The sequence below is a fragment of the Apostichopus japonicus genome, chromosome 22 (assembly GCF_037975245.1).
Source record: "Apostichopus japonicus isolate 1M-3 chromosome 22, ASM3797524v1, whole genome shotgun sequence".
Taxonomy (NCBI): domain Eukaryota; kingdom Metazoa; phylum Echinodermata; class Holothuroidea; order Aspidochirotida; family Stichopodidae; genus Apostichopus; species Apostichopus japonicus.
Window position 1 is genome coordinate 24234718 of NC_092582.1, and position 22394 is coordinate 24257111.

A 22394-nucleotide genomic window follows, 5' to 3' on the forward strand; every position below is an offset into this window, starting at 1 on the left:
AACCTAATATATCTCATTTTATCTCTATCTTACAGTTCAATGCAAGATGCATGTTCATCTGGCGTTGCCAATCATCAACAGGACTGGGACGTCATTAACTCAATCCTCTATCAACATCAACTAGACTAGCAAGATTGTGACGTCATTAAATGCCTATATTCTCAAGACAATGGAATGGTGACTTGATGAAGACTGTAACTTTTACATTCATTGTGAATGGATCTTGTTAGAGAGATAAGGAGACTATTTATATAGGAGACTACTTATCTCTTGGATGTTAACTATTGAGAGAGGGAAGAAAGAGAGCACAATCCCTATCTTACTCTCTGTGTATATGTGGAGGGGCGGGTGTGGGGGTGGGGAGGGAGTGTTGGAGGGGTTGGATGACGTACCCACCACATTGGTGACCAAGTAGATATTATAGTATTCATTTGCACCACCACCAGAACGCTTATTGTAGAATTGGAATTGAATGGTAATATGCAGTATTTTTTTAATTTTATTTTCCTGGTATGTATCAAAGTCTTCGTTACTTGCGTAAATTACGAGAAAGGTTTGTACACCTACTCGCGTGTCTCTTGTCATTTATTGCTGGTGACCTGCTCTCAGCCTCCATGCACTCCTCGGTACAGGGTAAAACATCTTTCATTAGTCCATTTGTTTGAAATGATATGATTCATCAAAATCCAGACCCCTATCTCCAACCCCCCCCACCCCCACACACCCCGACAAACACTTTACTGCTCAGAAAATTAATTACACGCCTTATTCTGTTAATGCTTCTATACTATTTTTAAGCAGACATGTTTAGAATGCTTTTGTTATAATCTGTACATACTGTATCCACGTACACTCGGTCACTAGGAGTGCGTGATTACACTTTTTCTTCGTTCTTCCTTTTACTACATTTTGATTTAAACTGTGACGTATCGGTTACTTAATGTCTTAACCCTAACAAGAGTAGAGTCACCTTAATTGTGTCAATGCTAAGACAATATACATGACATTTATACTTAGTGGTGATATTAATTAATATCTGTGATATGTTTTTTTTTCTAAGCCAGCATTTCTTCATGTTTGTCGGTTCCAATGTATTATCTTAACTTGAATACAATTAGATGACATGACTGTGACGTCATATCATATGATTGAAATAACAAATGTATATTCTGTATTGTAAGTAACTGAGACTTAACCGTTCAATACTTTTCATTGTATTCTTTGATTATTATTTTTGCTTTATAATTGTTTTTATTGATTTATAATCTGTCCGTTTCAATCACCATCTTATTAATTAAGTTATATCGTCATATCCTATTTGATGTATTGACTGGTCCCTAGGCGTATACGAATAATATAACATGAATGCTTTAAATTGTTCCCCGACATTTAGTGTTAACACTAACATTTCATTATTAACAATCAAGTAAAGGATGCTTTGATCATGCGCAATTAGTTCAATCTCTACAGGTGTGATGACATAACGTCGATACAGGATTTAACATTACTAAAGAAATTAATGAGGTAGACAGATTCCCCTTATTTTTAGGGCTTTTAATGGATATCATATTTTTATTTTTCATTTGCTTACTCTAGAATTTTGCTACATTTTGAAAACTGTCTGTTGAAGTGTTGGTTATGTTTTGACTCAAAAGAGACTGTAACGTCGATAATCTTAAAAGGAGAAGAGGAAAATGTACATTTGACTTATTAAAGAGAATCATATACTTAGCATCCTGGTGAAATTTGTATCCAATCCATGCGTTTTGGAGATATCGATAGCTGAAATTGTAACAGTTAGTACCAAAAGTGAACTTGGAGCAAACAGGTGTGACGTCATAGTTGCACACTAACAGAAAAATGTTCCAGTTTTTTTATGTTTTTACTTCCTTCGTTTGACTTTGGATTGGGAAGGATCCCAACTTTGCTTTAGTGTATTTGATGATGACAATATCCATTACTTGCAAAATACATATAGTTTAGTGCCTACCAAGTTTTGATTCCTTATCGAAGGCAAAAGGAAAATATGCGATGGCGTATGCGTGTATGTGTGCGTCTGTGACACTTTCTTGAGTCCGCGATAACTCAACGACGGGGTGATGCATATTTGTCATACTTGTTAAGTAGATAAAAGGTGTGCCCATTTTTATAGAGATGACCTTTTATTAATAAGGTTATGGTGTCAAACGTAAAACGTTTTACTTTGCAATAACTCCGCAACCCGAAGTCGGATTGCAGCCAAACTTGGTATACAGTTGCTGGTTAATGTCTGGGCCCCCAAAAATTCCGGACCCAATTTTGAGCTGGTGGGACCAAAGTTTATTTCCAACTAAAATGCATTTTGAGGCAACTTCTTTGGGCCCGAATTTTTGGAGCCCAATATTTTGGGACCATCTCAGCCCACTTTTTCTCTCCATTGCAATAACCATTGCAACCGTAAGTCGGGTTGTAGCCAAACTTGGTAAACAGTTGTTGGTTAATAGCTGGTACATGTAGGCCATCTGGACCCCAATAATTCCGGGCTCATTTTCGGACCGGCAGGGCCCATTTTTTATTTTCAACTCAACTGCATTTTGGGACAAGTTCAATGGGCCCGAATTTGTGGGCGCAATATTTTTGGGACCATTTGAGGGCAAAATTTTATTCGGCCCAAGTTTTTGGAAGGGCCAACATTTGATATTGCTATAACTCCACAACTTTCAAGTATATATGATTGTTTCCAAACTTGGAATACAGTTGTTGGTTAGTAGCTGGTATATGTAGGCATAAATATTATGATAATGAGTGGTGGCATACAACACTTTAATATTCCACATACCAAGGAACCATAGTGACCGTTGGGCTTTTGTTAATGTTTTATCGCCTTCATTTACCCTATACGTTGTTATTTTATAGTCCTAAGTAAAGAATTTGGACAAAACGATCACGTGAGCTTACATAGTTTAACGAGATTGAATATGATAATTAATGCTGACAATGTTATGTACATTACGTAAGCCCTATATGCAATGGTATGCTCTCTGTGTTTCACGATTTTATTTTTTCCTTAAAATGTTTACTGAATCTGTTAAAGTTCCTACTTGTTTTGTGAGACTAAAGGAGAATCAAACCAACGATCATTTTAATATTATGTGATAGGTAAGCTATCAATCATTTAATATTATGTGATAGGTAAGCTATCGATCATTGTAATATTATGTGATAGGTAAGCTATCAATCATTTTAATATTATATGATAGGTAGCTTTCGATCATTTAATATTACAAGGTAAACTATCGATCATTTTAATATTATGTGATAGGTAAGCTATCGATCATTTAATATCATGTCATAGGTATAAACTATCGATCATATTTAATTTTATGTCATAGGTAAGCTGTCGATCAATTTAATAGTATGTGATAGGTAAGCTATCGATCATTTTAATATGATGTGATAGGTAAGCTATCGATCATTTTAATATTATATGATAGGTAAGCTATCGATCATTTTAATATTATATGATAGGTAAGCTATCGATCATTTTAATATTATGTGATAGGTAAGCTATCGATCATTTTAATATTATGTGATAGGTAGCTTTCGATCATTTAATATTACATGATAGGTAAGCTATCGATCATTTTAATATTATGTGATAGGTAAGCTGTCGATCATTTTAATATTACGTGATAGGTAAACTATCGATCATTTTAATAGCATGTGATAGGTAAGCTATCGATCATTTAATATTACATGATAGGTAAGCTATTAATCATTTTAATATTATGTGATAGGTAAACTATCGATCATTTTAATATTATGTGATAGGTAAGCTATCGATCATTTTAATACTATGTGATAGGTAAGCTATCGATCATTTTAATATTATGTGATAGGTAAGCTATCGATCATTTTAATATTATGTGATAGGTAAGCTATCGATCATTTTAATACTATGTGATAGGTAAGCTATCGATCATTTTAATATTATGTGATAGGTAAGCTATTAATCATTTTAATATTATGTGATAGGTAAACTATCGATCATTTTAATAGCATGTGATAGGTAAGCTATCGATCATTTTAATAGCATGTGATAGGTAAGCTATCGATCATTTTAATATTATGTGATAGGTAAGCTATTGATGAGCAAGTCACTTTAGGTCACTTACGCATTTGAGCAAAAAATGCATTTGATTTTTGAGATATCGATTCTTAAATATTTGTTTAGGTACAAGAATTGTAGATTTGAATAAGTTTTGAAATTTTACGTTTGACTTCATTAATTGCTTCATTAACAATCTTTTATAATATGGTATATAGGCAGAACGTTAAAAGTAAATTCTTTTAGCATTTCATAATTTTGGCGTAGTAAAGCTGATAATATTATGTATATATCAAGTAATCCTTAAATACAAAGATCGTCTCTGTGTAGTATATACTCTTTATTTTGTTCTTTCATTGTTATTTTAATGCGCCTTATAAATGATTCTACTGGTTTTATTTTATTAAAGATCTTCTTTATTTCTTTATATTCCGATATTTTCCTTCGATTTAGAACAATTATAAGACTCTAACTAATACTTGCTCTAATTATTGTTATATTTAGTCATTAATTGTTTGATTGCTGTCTGCTTAAACCATTTATTAATTTTACTTTCTTTCAAGATTTAGTTGCTTTTCTTTCGTTCCTCCTATTCTATATTATGAATTAATCTTTGATATTACTCACGCGTAATAAAGTGAAAATTAGAAGAATATTGTTCAATGTTATCATAATAACAATGACTGGCTGTCTACCGTTTATACCATTAATGGTGTTACTCAAAATCATACTTAACCATTGTCTTAGACATTAATTAATAACAATGACATGTACTGTTTTTTGATCCAGTTCTTTGTTCCATTATTATGATCTCTAATGACGTTTCCCCGAAGACAATAGGAACACGTGACTTTGACATATTATAGTAAGATTTTAACATAAAAGTAACGAAGATAATGTGCTGTATATTTAATATTAACCTTAAATGCAATGATCTGCTCTCCAAACTTATCATTCATTCTTCTCGTTATTTTGCTTCTTCTTATTAATGGTGCTGGTTAAGGATTAATGAATATTCATGATCTCTTCATTGTAATTCAGTGTTTGTCGTATTTGCTTTACCCCAATTGGATAATATGAAGCCATAAAATTTAACAGTTTAACACAAGCCCCATGCATCCAGCAAAATTGAATATACGTACATAGCTAACACCGACTAACAGATAAATATGGAAGAAATCACTGCGTTGCAGTATCTGTTTTTGATATTAGATATTTCCACGGAAATATTTATTCCTTTATTTTGTAATTGTTCTTGGTATCTTCCATATTTCTGTATGCTTGTACAATATTTAATTTTTGCAACCAAACACAGATGTTTCCTTTCAGGCGATCCTGGTCTCTCATTGTGATAAATTACGACCGATTCATCCCATTTATCTGTTACTATATCATAAGTTCATATCGTAGAATCTTATAATGAAATTATTGATATGTATTGATATTGTAATGTCAATGGAAGAAATAAAGGAAAGCTAATCAGATAAATATTGTCAACAGTGTTATCTCTGTGTAACATGTAGTTAATGTACTAACTTGTAATTTCAACCTCCTTTTCATGTCCTGCGTCAATGTCACACAGAAGGTCATGGCTATACAGTAACTCTCAAACAGGTGAGGCTGGTATAGTTGCCACGGTTGAGATTAAACAACTCTTGTCCTAATAAAAGTGTTGATATCTCTATATGCAGGTGCGTATCCAGGGGGGGGGGGCGTTGGGGGCGCGCGCCCCCCGGGTAAGAAAAAGAGGAGAGAAAAAAAGAAAAGGAAAAAAGGGGAAAAAAGAGGAGGAGGAGAGGAAGGAAGGGAAAAGAAAAAGAAGAAAAAGGAGAAAAGGAGGGAGCAAAAGAAAAACGCGAAGAGAAAGAGGAACAGTGACATCATTACAGCGCTGAAGGGTAGCCAGTGACGGATCAATGATTTCGTAAAAGTGTGACTCACCCTACCCCTTACACCGACAGCTCCACTTTTTGACGTTTCCATTTTCCTCTCTCACTAATGATCTATATATACTATATATGGTCTATCATAACGCGTGTGTAGAATTGTGCTATGAAACCAACTGTGGCTGGTCTCGAACTCGACCGTGTCGTAGGGGAACATGACGATTTTTGGGATGGGGGCGACCGCCCGCCCCCCCCCCCACCATTCAGCATTTTTTTAAATGATATCGCTAAGTAATTTCAAAATAGAAAGTGCTTAGATGCAACTTACAAGGCCTGGGAAGTGTCATTTCCAGCGATCTGGGAGACATTTTCGGCCAAAATTTGCTTGTACGCTTCGCGCTAACAAATGGTCCTGGGTAGTGCCATTTCCAGCGATCTGGGAGGCATTTGCGGCCAAAATTTGCTTGTACACTTCGCGCCAACCTATGGTGGCGCTACGCTTAGATAATTTGCCTACAGGCTTCGCCCCTCCCTTGGCAAATTCCTCGCTACGCGCCTGTTCGAATTTGTAACGCAAACAGCAGATATCACATCATGTCAGTGAGCATGAAAATGGCGTTCCAGGATGAAAAGCCTCAAAACTGTCCGACTTGCCTGAAAAAATAACCAAAACTTTTCGCGCGCTTCGCGCGCGTTCAACGTGTTCATGTCAATATCATATAAGCAAGCATCGGTTATTACATCGCATGCCATCATTTACCGTACGGTCCGTTAAAATTGCGCAGTATACCGCGGGATGCTAATGTAAACAATGACATGTCTCATGTAGATGTATAAAAAGCATGGAGGTCCAATTATGTCAAAATTCTCTTTTACATTAGTAATGGCGAATTAGGGGCTGCACCCCCGCCGCGCAGTGGCGGAGCGTCCATACGGTCAGGCCCCCCCCCCGACGGACTCAAATGGACTGCTGGCGCCTTTTTCAGCTCTTTACCACTTTTTACTTATTCTAGATTATTGACTTTTTTATTGCGCTCTCATCTACTTATTGACATTTGTCACATTTTGTTGGTGTAATTTGGCAATGATACCTTATTCTTCGTTTATCTGCAAAGGGTCATTTCCGGCGATCTAGGGAGTATCTTTACTCAAAAATTGTCTGTACGCTACGCGCCAACCAGTGGTGGCGCTCCGCTTAGATAGTGTCGAAAGCGCCCCTACAGACCATTCTCGCCCCTCCTGACCAATACCCCTAGCTCCGCCACTGCCGCCGCGCCTCCTACGCTTATGTGTGTAGTGTTCGGTTTCGGATATATCTGCTATTTTTTCATTTCCTTCAATCAAGTTTTATAATAGCCGTTATAAGAGGTTTTAATATTTCTACACCAATAAATTAACTGTGTCTGAATTTTCCAAAATTTCTGACCAACATTCTGCATCACACTTCCCTCTACTCGTGCAATTTTGACCGGTCTGTTAGGGGTTGAAGGAAGTTTTTCTATATTGGTTGTCCATAGATGAAATTTTGTACAACATTATGGGTATGTTTTGAAGTGAGTTTATTCACGAGAAATGTGAATTTTCAAATTCTGAACAAATATGGGGCTTAAAACCTTGAAAAGTGGGGCTGACGGGTATTGAGGGCCGCGACGTAGAATCACCTACAAAAGCAAAGACCCACAGGATATGCGATCAGGTCGAACATGGTGTGTGCCGGGTTGACAATCTTCAAAAAGGTTATGGATGGGAAAAAAAAAACTTTTAGGAATACTTCGTTCTCAGGCAAAAAGTGTACATCTGGTTGATCATTTCAAGCCCGAGAAGTGCCGTTTCCGGTGATCTGGGGGGTATCAAAATAAGAAATTTTCTTGTACGCTGCGCGCCAACCGATGGTGGCGCTCCGCTTAGATAGTAATACGCGCCCCCCGGGTTAGAAAATCCTGGATACGCGCCTGATATGTGCCTTAAATTTAAACTTTCTCTTCAAGTTCATCCCAACATTTGTAGAAGCAAGTGCTTTTTGAAAGATTATAAACTTCCAACTTATTACCAAATATTCGAGAGTGTCATAAAATGATCGTAAAGCATATTGTTCTATGTGGCACACGGTGAACATTATCTGATATATATAGAAGCGTATTTTGGGGCAATATCTGAATCATCCCCAGGTGGGATTTCAAACTTTTTAAAATGTTCCTTGATTTTTCTTATAGAAATCGAATTTCACTCCTCGTCCCTATACGAGTATCTCTCGTTGTCAACGTTTATTGTGTTAATCATTAACGTCTGTGCACGCGTGGGGGGGGGGGGGCGTGGTGTTCCTTGTGGATTCCTTACATTCAATTAACCTTAACTCGAGATGAACTTCTACATTTGAATTTCATTTGGTAAATTAAAGATGAGTTAATAAACTGGTATATCAATTATACCGATACCCCTGGCCACTATATATTCTTACTGAAATCATTTCTCCCGTACAATGTCCTTTCCCTTCCCCGTTCGTCCCCAACTGCACTGGATACCACGTATATCTGTTTCTATGGATTGACAAAGTCATAATGCTTATAAAATGTATGCTAACATTTTTTGAGGCCTTTGTTAGGTAACACTTTGTCACCCCCGTCTGCAGGGTTTTCATTAAACTGTCCCCTAAAATGAAAACGAAAGTGTAAATTAGCTGAGAATGTTTATTAATACATCGATGACGATATCCGATTCTATTTTATTTATAATTTTATGTCGTGAATTTGAAGGTTTGCTTCATAGACTTGTTTTCAACATAGATGTCAATCCTTTCTTGTTTACACTCTCTTTGACTCAGTTTCGAAAGGTCATAAACATTGACCTATATTGATGTCTGGCAGTAATATAAATGGCTTATTTCATCCTTCATGGTGTGATTTTGTGGTCTGCAGTAAAAGAGATATATCATCTCGTTAAAACCGCGGTTTATGGTATACCACTGTGGTGATTCATCCCAAGCAAGCGATATTATCAGATTGATACAAAGTTCAGTGATGGGTAATGATTGTTCCTTAATGTTACGTGTTTAATTAGTCAAGTTACTGATAGTAATCATGAAGTTAATAAACAAATAAAACAGAACACACATCAAAGTTCAAAGTAGGAAAGGGAAGTCGGGTGTGGATGGCTGTATATCTGGACACACTAGCATATATGACGTCATGATCAATTGTTGGTGCGTAAGATATGCATCACCATACATATATCATGGTAAGACTGGACTGGAGGGTGGAGCGGAACGGGGGGAGGGGGTGGAGGTTGGCGTGGTTAAGTTAAATTATTTAGGTTGTACTGAGGACACATGTGGTTCAATTTATTATTATGAACATTGCCTTGTCAAAGTTAAATATAAACGAAGCAATTTTGACTTTAATTTGCCGGAAGTCATTTTTTTCCAAGATGAATATATTACGTAAAACGACAGTCGATCCATTTCTAGAGTGAGGCAAGATCGGGATGTGTGTGGAAGGCTAATGTGACCGGAACGATGGTAAAACCTGATCATGTTTGGTTAACGTACGTATGAAAATAATTTAACATTTGAGACACTTTAAGTAGCATGTTTGTGTGTAAAGTAGTAACTTCAATCTTCCCGATCAAGCCATGTAATGTTAGCTTCTATGATAATATTATCAATATATCTTACCATGTGACTGTGACCGTACACCTGCTGATAAGAAAGAAAATGTTTGGACCAATAATACACGATAAAATACATTTGTGTTATCTAACACACAAATTCAGTGTTATCTTTTTCTTCTTCATTTACAAGCCTTCGCTCTGCATACATTATTACATCGCTTAATGATATCTTAATTTACCTGAACATACTCTTAAGCAAACGTTACTTTACACATCTGTGATGAAAAGAAAATGTTTTTTTCTGTTTATTAATTCCTTAAAGTAGCCGTGTTTCGACTTATTAAGAATAATACCAAAACCTTCATACTATTCAAAATTAGATTGTAATTAATCAAATTAATGCATCTTGTTTTTTAGTCGAGAGTAATTAATAAAGTACAGAAAGCTTGCAACCTGTCGTCACACAGATATTTTTTTATTTAGATTTAATACTTTAAAGAACTAAAGATGATCTGAAAACATCCAAACTTTAATAAACTGTTTCTTTGAATTTAGCACTACAATTTTAACGAACTATTTTGCTATGGTATTCCTGAAGAAAATAACAGATTTACTCAAAATCAACCTAAATTTTTGTTATAATTATACAAATAATAATCTACTTAGCCTAAAACGAAATAGCCCAACGTTACAGACTAGCATTCAATATAAAAATACACTTAAAAATGTTGCATTCAAAGTTAACCATTTCTCTGCACTGGTCTTAACAGCAGTGATCGCCGCACAGTTCTTACGTATCTGTGGGCAAAGCGTACGAGCGCCCTCTAAATAAAAATTTTCTACTCTCTTCTGATTATAATAAAGTTATCGTAAGATGAAGACTGCGGATTACGGTCAGGATTGTCAGAGTGATGATGTAGGGTTATTTTTTAGATAATCCATGTTTATTTGAGATTAGAAGGGCCGCCCTGAATTTCGTTAGTTGTTGATGTTCACAATAATGAATATTCGAGAGAAACAAAGGTGGAATCAGAGTAATGTACAGCTTACTACCGTAAAAGCTATTTCCATTCCTTGGAAGTTAGGGGTGGGGTACTTGTGAGAGATAATAACCAAGTTGATTTCGTTAACGTCGTGAATACAACTATACATTTACAGGCTGAATTTAATTATAGCTAAACCATTCGTTTGAACGATATGTTTATGATGGGAGTTAAAGGCCAAACTTGTTTTTATGTACATAATTTGAACAGGATGACCATCGAAATATTGCTCGTTATGGACGTATGGCATATATGGATTCAAACGATTATTCCGGTTAATTAGTCCATAATCTAGCATTATGAACGATAAGCCTGCATAGTCGGTCAAAAAACATTGAAATTTTTTTTAACCGATTATCCAATTTTATTTCCTATAAGCTTTCATTTCAGTTGTAAAACCTGGAGTACCGGTTCAAAACAAGACCGGCATTGAGCAATAATCCAATTTTTCCGACAGAATCAAACTGGAATCATTCGCGAGATACAATTTCTCAAAGTGGCAAGGAAATCGTGGTAAATATGACAGATTAAAGGTCAATTTGGACCAAAATTTTTTAATTGTTAGGTCATGCACAATAATCACAAGAATAAATGAATAGGCCTAGATAAACTAGAGTGCGACAGTCGGAATTTCCGACTGTCGCACTCCAATTTTCCAACTATTTTCAGTTTTACCAAGTTTGGGGTGAGACACCCCCCATACCCCCCCCCAACCTAGCGACGTCCCTGCGTGTACCCAGTGCTCTCACTGTGGAGTAATCTCCGGTATCACTCAAAAACAAGGTAACATGGGATGCGCTGCCACGGAATATGCTCCCTATTTCATTTCCATAAACAACAACTATATGTACAAGCTTTGACTCTAGCTATGAAGTGCTGTCTCTTATGATAATGACGGAGTGCACTAGTTTTCTACTGGAATCGCCCGAAGATGCGGCGTCTGTAATCCGAGAAACCAACGAACTTCTCTGCTAACTCCTCAGGCTTCAACTGGGCTAGACGTTCGCGGTGAATATGGCACACCATCACATGATTCAGCCTCTGTTGAGTCATGGTGCTCCGTAGCCATGTCTTCAAACGCCTCAAAGCACTAAAAGATCTCTCGGCTTCGACTTCACCAAACAAAGCCCGTACCGCTGGATTCATCAACTTCAATATTTGTCTATACCCTTCAACCGACGACGACTGGGACTGGCCTCGAAAGAAAGGCAGACTTAGCTTAAAATTGTCGGAGAACTCAGGGTACGAACTTACGAGATCTGGGTGGAATTCTCCATTCAGCAACATTGAGTGATATTCGATGATATATGAATCCTGAGATGTGTAAGCCCTGACCAAATAGAGCCACGACACTATTTTTTTTTCCAAATGTGTGGGGGACATTTGATATTGTATCCCCCACCCATCGAAATGTGGGGGGACGTATCCCCCCGTCCCCCCTGGATTGACGCCCATGCAGGTGGCACAGTAATGTCTGCAAAGCTGTTACACGTTGAACTACGAGTCCGAAAGGTGAAAATGCGCGGCGGCTGGGTAACGAAGACTACTCCCTATAGCAGTGTTACCAGCGTTAGCGTTTTTACACTAGATTTAGCGTTTTTAGACTTTTCTGGTGTTCTAGCGTACGTTTTTTTTTTCAAAATTGGCCAAATCTAGCGTTTTTTTTGCCCGAAATTGATGGTTCATAAAAAAAACATTGCACGTATCCGAAACATTCGAGGTGAAATTACCGCGTGGCAACTCATTTGAACCTATTTATATGTTACTTTTACACAATGTTATCGCGGTCGATATATTTATTATGAATAATGCAGAACGTACGTACAGCTGAGGCGCACGTGTGCATGTAGTAAACGTGAGGAGCGAACTGTGGTGAGTTAATGTACACACTACGTACACAGCCTTACCGCGGATTACCGCGGATTGAGACGAGAATCGTTACTTGCAGTTAAATTTCGTCTGAAGTAGTTGTAATTTTGTTGATTCTATAGTTGTTTTGTTATGATTCTGAGCCATTATGACTTGAAATTTGTTAAAATAATCATGAAACTGTCTATCATATGAATAAGTGCAACTTGTGATGGAAGGTAATAGGATACATGACATATGTTCATGAAAATCTATATCTAGCGTTTTCTGGGGTTTTACTTTTGCAAATCTAGCTTTTTTTTGGCATGTTCAATGAACGAATAATAAACAAAAAACGGTTTTCATTGCGTTGCCAGTCTATATAAATCACTTCATTCTGAGAAATGAAGTTGCGCGCACTCCCCCCCCCCCCTACCCTTCCGGAATGGGAAGGAAACGTTGTATGCTGATGAACGTAAAGCACCAATTAGCATTAATCTTGCGCGCCAAAGGTGTTGTTTTTGTTTTGTATCACCACACTGGTACACACGTAGAGTAAAACTTCAAAAAAAAAAAAAATATTGATGAATTTACTCGATAATGATTGTGCATTAGTCATTTGTATTAGTCAAGCACTCTTTGGACCGGGTAAGACGCGTAATGGTACTCTTCAGCAATGGCCATAGAATTCATATGACCCATTGGTTGGGTGGTCCGAGGCGTGCTGGTCTTGATCAGGGCCTAAAGGGATTTTTTTCAAGTCCCGTTACATTAATTTAAGAAATGATGATTTAGTGGTCATTTAAATTTGGTCAAGCACTCTTTGGACCGGGCAAGACGCATTATAATACACTTCAACAATGTCCTTAGAGTTCATTTTACCCATTGGTTTGGTGATCCAAGGCGTGCTGCATGGATTAGGGCCCAAAGCTTTTTCTAGTCCTGTTACACTCATTATAAATGTAATGATTTAGTGGTCATTTAAATGGTCAAGCACTCTTTGGACCGAGCAAGACGCATTATGGTACTCTTTTACAATGTCCTTAGAGTTCATGTTACCCATTGGTTAGGTGATCCAAGGCGTGCTGCATGGATTAGGACCCAAAGCTTTTTCAGGTCCCGTTACACTCATTAAAGAAGTAATAATTTTGTGGTCATTTAAATTGGTCAAGCACTCTTTGGACGGGGCAAGACGCATTATGGTACTCTTTTACAATGTCCTTAGAGTTCATGTTACCCATTGGTTTGGTGATCCAAGGCGTGCTGCATGGATTAGGGCCCAAAGCTTTTTCTAGTCCCGTTACACTCATTAAAGAAGAAATAATTTTGTGGTCATTTAAATTGGTCAAGCACTCTTTGGACCGGGCAAGACGCATTATGGTACCCTTCTACAATGTCTTTAGAGTTCATATGAGCCATTGGTTAGGTGGTCCAAGCCGTGATGGTTTTGATAAGGGCCTTAAGGTGTTTTTCAGGTCCTGTTACTTTCATTTAAGAAGTGCTTATGTAGTGGTCATTTAAATTGGTCAAGCACTCTTTGGACCGGGCAAGACGCATTATGGTACCCTTCTACAATGTCTTTAGAGTTCATATGAGCCATTGGTTAGGTGGTCCAAGCCGTGATGGTTTTGATAAGGGCCTTAAGGTGTTTTTCAGGTCCTGTTACTTTCATTTAAGAAGTGCTTATGTAGTGGTCATTTTAATTGGTCAAGCACTCTTTGGACCGGGCAAGACGCATTATGGTACCCTTCTGCAATGTCATTAGAGTTCATATGACCCATTGGGTAGGTGGTCCAAGGCGTGCTGGATGTGTTTGGGGCCTAAAGGTTTTTTCAGTTCCCGTTACATTAATTAAAAAATTTGTTGATTTAGTTGTCACTTTAATTGGTCAAGCACTCTTTGGACCGGGCAAGATGCACTATGGTACCCATTTACATTGTCATTAGAGTTCAAATTAGGGGATAAATACGAGGGGAACCGGTCTTAAATTTGATTTGAGACCGATGATGACGTCATCGAGGAGGCTGAGCGGACCGAGGCGAACGCTGCCTAAGCTTCTCGATGACGTCATCATCGGCCTCAAATCAAATTTATGGCCGGGTACCCTCCTTTTCATCCCCATTCATAAATGACCTTCGCATATGTTAGAAAACGGCATGTTTTCGCTAATTTTTGCTGATCTGTATTTAATTCTCCTTATGCCTCCCTTGATATTTTTCCTGAATGACGTAATAGTCACCTCTTGTAAAACAGCATGTTCTTCCGTCGAAAAAATACGAATGAAGCAGTGTCGTTTGGTCTTAAATTTTTGTAGTTTAATCAATTCAAACACTAAAAAATGGAGGGAAATGCAAATTAAATAAGAACAGATGAACAAATATCTAAAGATAACATTTTAAAACGTTTTTTGACCTACCAGGTCAACAGGCGCGTAGCCAAGGGGGGGGGGGGGGCGAAGGGGGCAGCCGCCCCCCCCCCCCCTTGAGCATATTTTTTTCAAATTTTTTTAAGGTTTTTATGATATCGCTAGTATTTTCAAAAGAGAAAATGCTAAGATGCAACTAACAAGGCATGGGAAGTGCCATTTCCGGCGATCTGGGAGGCATTTACAGCCAAAATTTTCTTGTACGCTTCGCGCCAAACATTATGGCGCTACGCTTAGATAGTTTGCAGAGCCGTATATAGAGAGAGTTTGGCCAACCATGTAACCGATTTGGATTGGTCGAGAGGGAAAACGCCCACACAGGGTGGTAAAATAGGTCCACTTGAAAACTTTTTAGCAGGCGACACGCATACTCACAGTGTATAGACTATCGTTTGTGTACACGAAAAAAGTACGAAATTATGAAAGAAATGGTGCTGGGGATGCTGCAATCGGTCAGAACATGGATATTGTTGTTTGATTTTCCGACTGACCATAAAAGAAGAGGAATTTTTGGAAGTAGAAAGAACAAGATGGATATCTAATGAAAAAGTCTGTGTAGCCTAGGCCCATACTAGCCATAGGCCCTAGTGTAATACGAGTAATGTACAAGCAATGCGAGAATTTTACGTTCAGACTGGTTTCTGTAATTACATGCATGGCTATTCTCTCTCGTTTTACGATCCACAAATTCGATTTCATTATGCCAGCTCTTCTAATCATAGGCATGGCAGTTTCAGTCGCACATATAGTTATCCTAATTCCTAGTTATTGTATGCCTAGGCTATGCCTAGCCTAAAAAAGTATCACTTTTAGTTTAATGTAAAAGGGTGGGCTAGCCTCTAGGCATCACGTAAAGCCCTAATCCTTAGTTAAGCCCGAAGCATAAGTTAAGCCTGGGCTTAGTTAGACCTGGACCATTCTTGCTATTACTACAACTGTTATAGCACATTACATAATATGGTACAGTATAAGGCCCAATTAAACTAGGTCTATGGAAAACAAAGTAGCCTAGGCCTAAACTAATTAGGCTAGGTCTATACTCATTGGCAACTTGTGGGTTGTGTACACATACAGGCCTAATTATATAGACCCTTTTAGTATGCCATAAACAAGTGCCCAAATGGTTAAATGATCTTGGTTTGTGTTAATTGTCAGCATTGGCCTAGCCTTTTTAGGCTAACATGAATTCAGCCTAATTTTTTCTTCTTCAAAAGTATAGCCTAGGCCTTGGTTTAATTTGGATGCAGTCAACTATCATTTATCAAAGTTGCATCAGTACCTCCTTATTCCCTTAATTGACACCCACATTGACGATTGAAGTTAAAAAAAAATCTTTTTATATTATCTTTAGACAGTAAATTTTAACTCCCTGAATTTCAGGACTTGTTTTACAAATCAAAGGTGACATGTGCTCTGAAGAAAAACTCCTAACATAAAAAGCCACAGTTAGCAGACTGTGATAAAGACAAACCTGGTGAGTGACTACTAGACTGAAATCCAGTTCCTGCAACCACAGCAATAAAGTCTTTGTTTTAATCAATGCACTTGTGTGTTTGAAACTTTCAAATGGACACTCAATGGCAGTTGGTTAAGATATAAGGTTTTACCTTCATCATGGAGAGTTGAAGGGAATCTGCCTCATCATCTGAATAATGGACTCAAGGATAGCAACAAATCATGATTGAATAATGATTTTGAGCAAGTAAATATCTGGCAATTTGAAAGTTTGTATTATTTTTTTACATATTATTTAAGCTGTTTAGCTCACACACAAGCAAATGATCAAGTGACAACAACCGATGCAGTATATTTAAAGGTATTGAAGACTTGCCCTAAACCGCATTCCGCGCTCTGAAAAAGTTTACTTTCCGTTGCTTGCAAGTGAAGTTTTTTTTGTGTCACTACAAAATGCAGACAGTAATGAAACCTGATACCTTGTTATCTTTTATCTAGACCTAAGATGTCCACGCTGCTATGTGCACTGTGTTGTGGGTATTGACTGTGATGTTTGTATTGACTGTACACTAATGTCTATTTACAGATGGTAGCAAGCTGTGTGTGTATTTTCTGGGATCAATGGTGGTGTCTAACACTTCTGTTACACCGCATTCGAAACTAGGTCAGATAACCGGCATGAGACGTTTCTTTGTGCGGGAGTCTCCACACCCTTTAAGGAGAAGTATTTATATCCCATTTGATTAATAGAGAAAGAATTATGTTTCAATTGGTAGCATGCAACTTAAAATTTTGCAAACATTAGATACAATCAAACAATAACAAGGTTCATTTACAAGGTAATCTACTGCCCTTTATTTCACATTAGTCTGTCACATCAGAAGGTCACAGCTTTCAATAATTATACAAACAAATTCCCTTGATGGGTGCTTCGTTAGATTCCTGCAATTTTCAAGTTTATCAATGTAATAAGTTCTGAATGTGGCAATGTGGAGAAGCTTTTGGATAATCTGTGGATAAGACTGCCAGACTATCAACAAGATTCCACATCCATGCAACTCCAACTGCTTCCTTCACCTCCTTGCAGATGTACCACATGTCCAAAAAAAAAGTCAGCATTGGTTAATGTAATTAAAATCTGGCTTCCTCCTGAGCTGGCAAATACACATGAATTGTCAAGTACAGAGGTCAGTGTGAAACCACTGAAAGATCTTCTCAGCTTTCAAGAAAACAAAGACTTGAAGCCAAATTGACAGAGGCCACACTGATACCATTCCACTCTCATAAGATGAAGGTATCACACACACTTCATTTTGCTTCTGCGATGCAGTGCCTGGTAGACTGTGAGGGTCACCCAATGGATGTTTTAACAACTGCCTGGTTTATAGAGCTCTGCAACAGATAATTCATCCTAATGTCTAGTCGTCATCCTGTCATGGCCTTGAGCAAGTTGAACCCACTTCAACACAAAGCAGCTATTGAATTCTTGTCTAGGTACTGTCAAATCCACATCACCATCATTGCTGGTTCCAGCTACGCTGACCATGATAAAAGAGTACAATGAGGGTTTTTTAATTCACCCAACAGAGCTTGCATTCCAGTACCTTTGGGCAGCTGAAAAGATATTCAGAAATTGTTATATATGAGTGTGTTTGTATGCATGCATATGTGTGATTTTCTTGCTTTACAGAACAGCTCCATTTTGATAAGCTATGTAACGTGGAAACCTGCCAATCATATGTTTGAAATAGGACAGGCTGAAACGATTCTTAAATGGAAAGCTTAACGACTTCTTGCATTTTTATACATCACTGTTCAGGTAAGGCCAGTAAGGGTAGTATGAAGAATATATAACAATTAATAATTATCATTATGGCCATTTGCTGTCTGCATAATAACAAACTGAATGATGTCATCAGCCCTGTGCTCAGTTGACAACACTGACAAGTAGGCACACTATGTCAGTGTGATCCATGAAACCTTATTAAGGACATGACCTTATAGTATATATGTTAATGGAAAATACATAAGCTACAACATACACCAGTCTTCAGTTGTTGCAGGTTTTTTTTTTCTCGACAGACCCATTCAATCTGTTGCACCTACTATAGCCTAGTACTACATTCCTGAGAAATTAACACCACAATATCAGTCTTAGGTTTGCCCACAGACTCCCAACTATTGCTAACTCCTACACTCAAGTATATAGTTTAGTTTAGTAGAAAAAAAGACCAGGAGAGACATTCAAGTCCCCATTAAGGACCCTAAGGCTATATGAGAGGAATAAAACCGAGGCCATCAAATGTCATACCCAATTACAATGCTTAATGTACTCATCCAAAGTATTCTTAAACCCATTCACACTACCTGCAATTCAACCTTCTCAGGCAAACCATTCCATCCATTCACAACCCTTGTATAAGTTGTATTAGACTTTAGAGAAAAAGTTATGCCGAATATTAATCCTACTATGTAACTTCTGGAGTTTAATACAATGACCTCTGGTACAACTACTTTTTGGCAAACCTGAAAAGATCAGTGAAGCATAAATTGTCATTTTATGTGTAGGCCTACTTAATTTAATTGAAGGATCTATTAATGTAGGCCTGATGCTATAGTTGTGCGTCTGTAATCTAGCCTAGCCAGGACTGATGTGTGCTTTTCGTTTGTATGACTAAAGTAGGACTAGTAGTATGAGGCGTAAAATAAAACAAGTGTAATGACAGGTTTTCAGCTAGTTTTCTATGCATTTCAGGTGTGAAGATAAACGTAAATGTCATTAACTAACGCATACTCTAATTCATTACCTGATATCCATTTTGTTCCTCGTATGCCTGTCAAAATCTGACATTCTGAGTCGCTTCGTTTGTTCGCAACGAGCACAGTGTGCAAAGCTGCTGTATATTGTGTGTGGTGTTTTTCGTGTTTCGCGCAACTGGTAACGACAACTGGACCTATTTTGATGCCCATGGTTGGCGTGTGACGTCACAAATCGCCAGTTGGCCAAACTCTCTCTATATACGGCTCTGATAGTTTAGTAGTAAGTAGTAAGTTGAGTCTCGTCTATTCGACATGCTCAGTGATTAACCTCCGCCACGTTTTACGATCTTGCGCAAGGTTTATTGCTTCCTCGAAACTGTTAATATTAATGTCCTTGAATTGCGACTTTATTTTTCCAAGCAAGGTAGTCACGGGCCTTCCAATTGGTTTAGCAGTATGTCTCAGTGCTTCTCTTAGAGCAACCTTTGCTGGAGCGTCCTCTTGGAGTCTTGCTACATGACCGAAAAATCTCAATCTTCTATGTGCGACTATCGATGACCAAGGTGTTTGGTTGGTTTCGTTGTAGAGCTCATCGTTTGATAACCAATTATTATTGGTCCATCTAATGTTGAGAATATTTCGAAGTAGTCTCCTTTGAAAAGTGTCAATTTTGCGGTCAAGATCCTTCGTTGTGCCCCACAGTTCGCAATTGTACAAAAAAATACTCTTTAATAAAGTCTCAAAGATCCTAAGCTTAATTTTCCGGCTTATGTTTTTGCTTTTAAAAATGCTTGACAGTGTGTTGAAAGCACCGTTGGTTATACCAATTCTTCTGTTAATGTCTTCTTCGGTTCCCAGCAAGCTTCCAACATATTTACATTTCTTCCAACTGTCATTTCCTTTTCTTGTGATTGTAAATTTCTCAGATAGTTTGCAATGCCCGAATCTACAGTTTCGCCCCTATGGAAAGCCATTTTAACATTTAATCGGGAATTTTAGATATTTGAAATTATTTCTTATTTCAGATATCTGAAATTGAATTCGAGATATCTAAAATAGATTTCGAGATATCTGAAATTCTAATTCAGATATCTGAAATTGAATTCGAGATATCTGAAATTGAATTCGAGATATCTAAAATAGATTTCGAGATATCTGAAATTCTAATTCAGATATCTGAAATTGAATTCGAGATATCCGAAACTGAATTCGAGATATCTGAAATGCATATGCATAAGTTCATAAAAAGGCGCGAAAATTAAGCTACAGAAAAGTGACAGTGAGTACGTACAGGGGGCTGCCATCGTCGTCGCGTCGACGTATGGGTGGGATTGAATCTAGCGTGCTTGCTGGCTAACGTAATGCCTAGTACATACATGTAGCACAAATGAGACCGACGAAAGTATACCTAGCTCTCGGCTCACGTACGACTTAGAGTCGGTACATAACAAGACTACTGTAGGTAAAATGGATGTCAATCACTTGCACAATCTGGTAAATAACGCTCAAGCAGCCATTCGGCAGACTTTAGACGATGATGATGACTTCCACCTTCCTGATCCTGTAGAAAATGACAGGCCAAACGTTAGCTCAATGCCGAGTTTGGTTGAGCAAACAAGGCAATCGTTTAGAAGGAGGCGATCATCGAGTCCGAACCTGCCAAGTTCTAGTAGCATTCGAGGTAGGGGCCATAAGCAGCATAACCTACAGGCTACAGTAGCCTATAGCCATAGGCCTATAAGTACTGTATAACGTTAGGCTTAAGTTACAGGTTTATCCCAGATTGGACCCTAGGTTGTGTGTTACGCTAGAAAGTTAAAATAGTGAAAATATTTTAATGGCATAGGATAGCCTAGGCCTAGGTTAGATTGTTCACAAAACACATAACATCACATAACAGATGCTTGCACACAAGTATTACTAGGCCTACTAGTATAGTCAGTATTACGAAGTTCGCCATACTGCGAAGTTCGGGCACCCTAAGAAATACACGATTTTCACCATGAAAACCTACAGGAAGAGCCAAATTTCACCAAAAAGCACGAAGCTACAGTTATTTTCTCTCCAAAATGACCCGTGTGCAAGAAATTACTTACATATTTGTCAATAAAATGACGAAGATCTATGAAGTCTGTTATAATTACTGAAAGAGCAACTGCGCCCCCAATTTTATCACCATCGCCACACTGTGGGTTGCGCGTCCGAACTTCGCAATACTCTAGCAAGAAATACCAGTTCCACAATCACGAAGAATCTTCTTGGAAAACAACGTGAAAACAGTTTGCAGGAAAGAAAGTTTGGCCGTGTATCGTACTATAACAAAATTCTCCCACCATATGAAGTATATTTTCAAATGATTTATACCAGAAGATTTAGTTTTCGGGTGTTTTAAGTCTTAAGTGGCCGAACTTCGAAGTCACCATCCTACTAGGCCTAGCAAGTTGCATATGGCCTACATACTGTTTGGCAGAAGAAAAAAGGGACCTGATGCACACATGTTGATGTTTTAATTTTTATTTGGGTTCTTATGTGTGCATAACTGTAGAGTAGGCCTATACGTATTAGTAAAGGTTCATAATTGACACACCTTTGTAATTGATGACGCACCTTCAAATATTCATAGCAACAATATAGCAGGCACGCTAAACTTTTGCAGCCGTACTGAGTTGCAATTTACATATTTGATGAGTATTAATCCATTTCAGGTATATACCTATGCAGATCAATTTTTTTTTAAAGCTTTTAAACACCCCCCCCCCCCCCCTCCAAGTTTTGAACATTCTTTTGGCATTTGGAAATATTACCCCTAAAAATAACCAAAATTCCCTCTGTATATATGATACCACCACTTTCTGGGAACAACCTGTCTGCTAAAGACTGAAGCTCAGAGCATAGCAACCAGCATCCAAAGTCAATGGATGTATACTTAGGCCTACACAACAGTAAGCTTATCCACGAATATGTCAATTTAGGGTATGAAAGAACTTGACACGGTTGACATTTTGTGGTCAAATGTTGCTCAATTAAATGCGTAGGTACAGAATAATAAATATTTTGAGATCATTTAGTTGCTGAGGAATACAATTGAGTGATTTTGGCTTTGCATTGATAGACATCGTTAATCAAATCCCGAAGTGCATCAATTATGAGCCCGCCACATTACTGTAGGTTAGCATATAAGGCCTAGATCTTTGACGTCCAGGTAGTCAACTCCTAAAATGTTGCTCGGAGATGATTTATTGGCATTAACTATTGGAATGACATGGTACCTTTCATTACAAACA

The 22394-nt window shown here is 37.8% G+C and overlaps 3 protein-coding genes and 1 long non-coding RNA gene across 27 annotated transcripts in view; 2 read left to right on the plus strand and 2 right to left on the minus strand.

Annotated features, from left to right (window-relative positions):
• The window catches only part of LOC139963619 (uncharacterized), a 90777-nt gene extending 85202 nt beyond the window's left edge, over positions 1–5575 (plus strand). For 2 of the 7 annotated variants that reach the window (XM_071964582.1, XM_071964590.1), the window contains exons 11-12: positions 36–3742; positions 4083–5575. In XM_071964582.1, coding sequence (XP_071820683.1) covers positions 36–129 — 94 coding nt within the window. In that variant the 3' untranslated portion in view covers positions 130–3742; positions 4083–5575. The remainder of the gene's footprint in view (positions 1–35; positions 3743–4082) is intronic. The other 5 variants (XM_071964584.1, XM_071964585.1, XM_071964586.1 and 2 more) reach the window with 5 other exon arrangements.
• LOC139963637 (uncharacterized) overlaps positions 1–22394 on the minus strand; it is a 664171-nt gene that overhangs the window by 423731 nt on the left and 218046 nt on the right. The gene's annotated exons all lie outside the window — the stretch shown is intronic.
• LOC139963642 (uncharacterized) lies at positions 17182–19380 on the minus strand. Its single transcript, XR_011791705.1, has 2 exons — positions 19158–19380; positions 17182–17964 (listed from the first exon to the last, which is right to left on the minus strand). It is a non-coding gene; the product is annotated as an uncharacterized lncRNA (long non-coding RNA).
• The window catches only part of LOC139963627 (uncharacterized), a 160804-nt gene continuing 158450 nt past the window's right edge, over positions 20041–22394 (plus strand). For 12 of the 15 annotated variants that reach the window (XM_071964611.1, XM_071964610.1, XM_071964616.1 and 9 more), the window contains exon 1: positions 20265–20791. In XM_071964611.1, coding sequence (XP_071820712.1) covers positions 20578–20791 — 214 coding nt within the window. In that variant the 5' untranslated portion in view covers positions 20265–20577. Of the gene's footprint in view, positions 20792–22394 lie in introns of all 15 variants that reach the window. The other 3 variants (XM_071964624.1, XM_071964625.1, XM_071964622.1) reach the window with 2 other exon arrangements.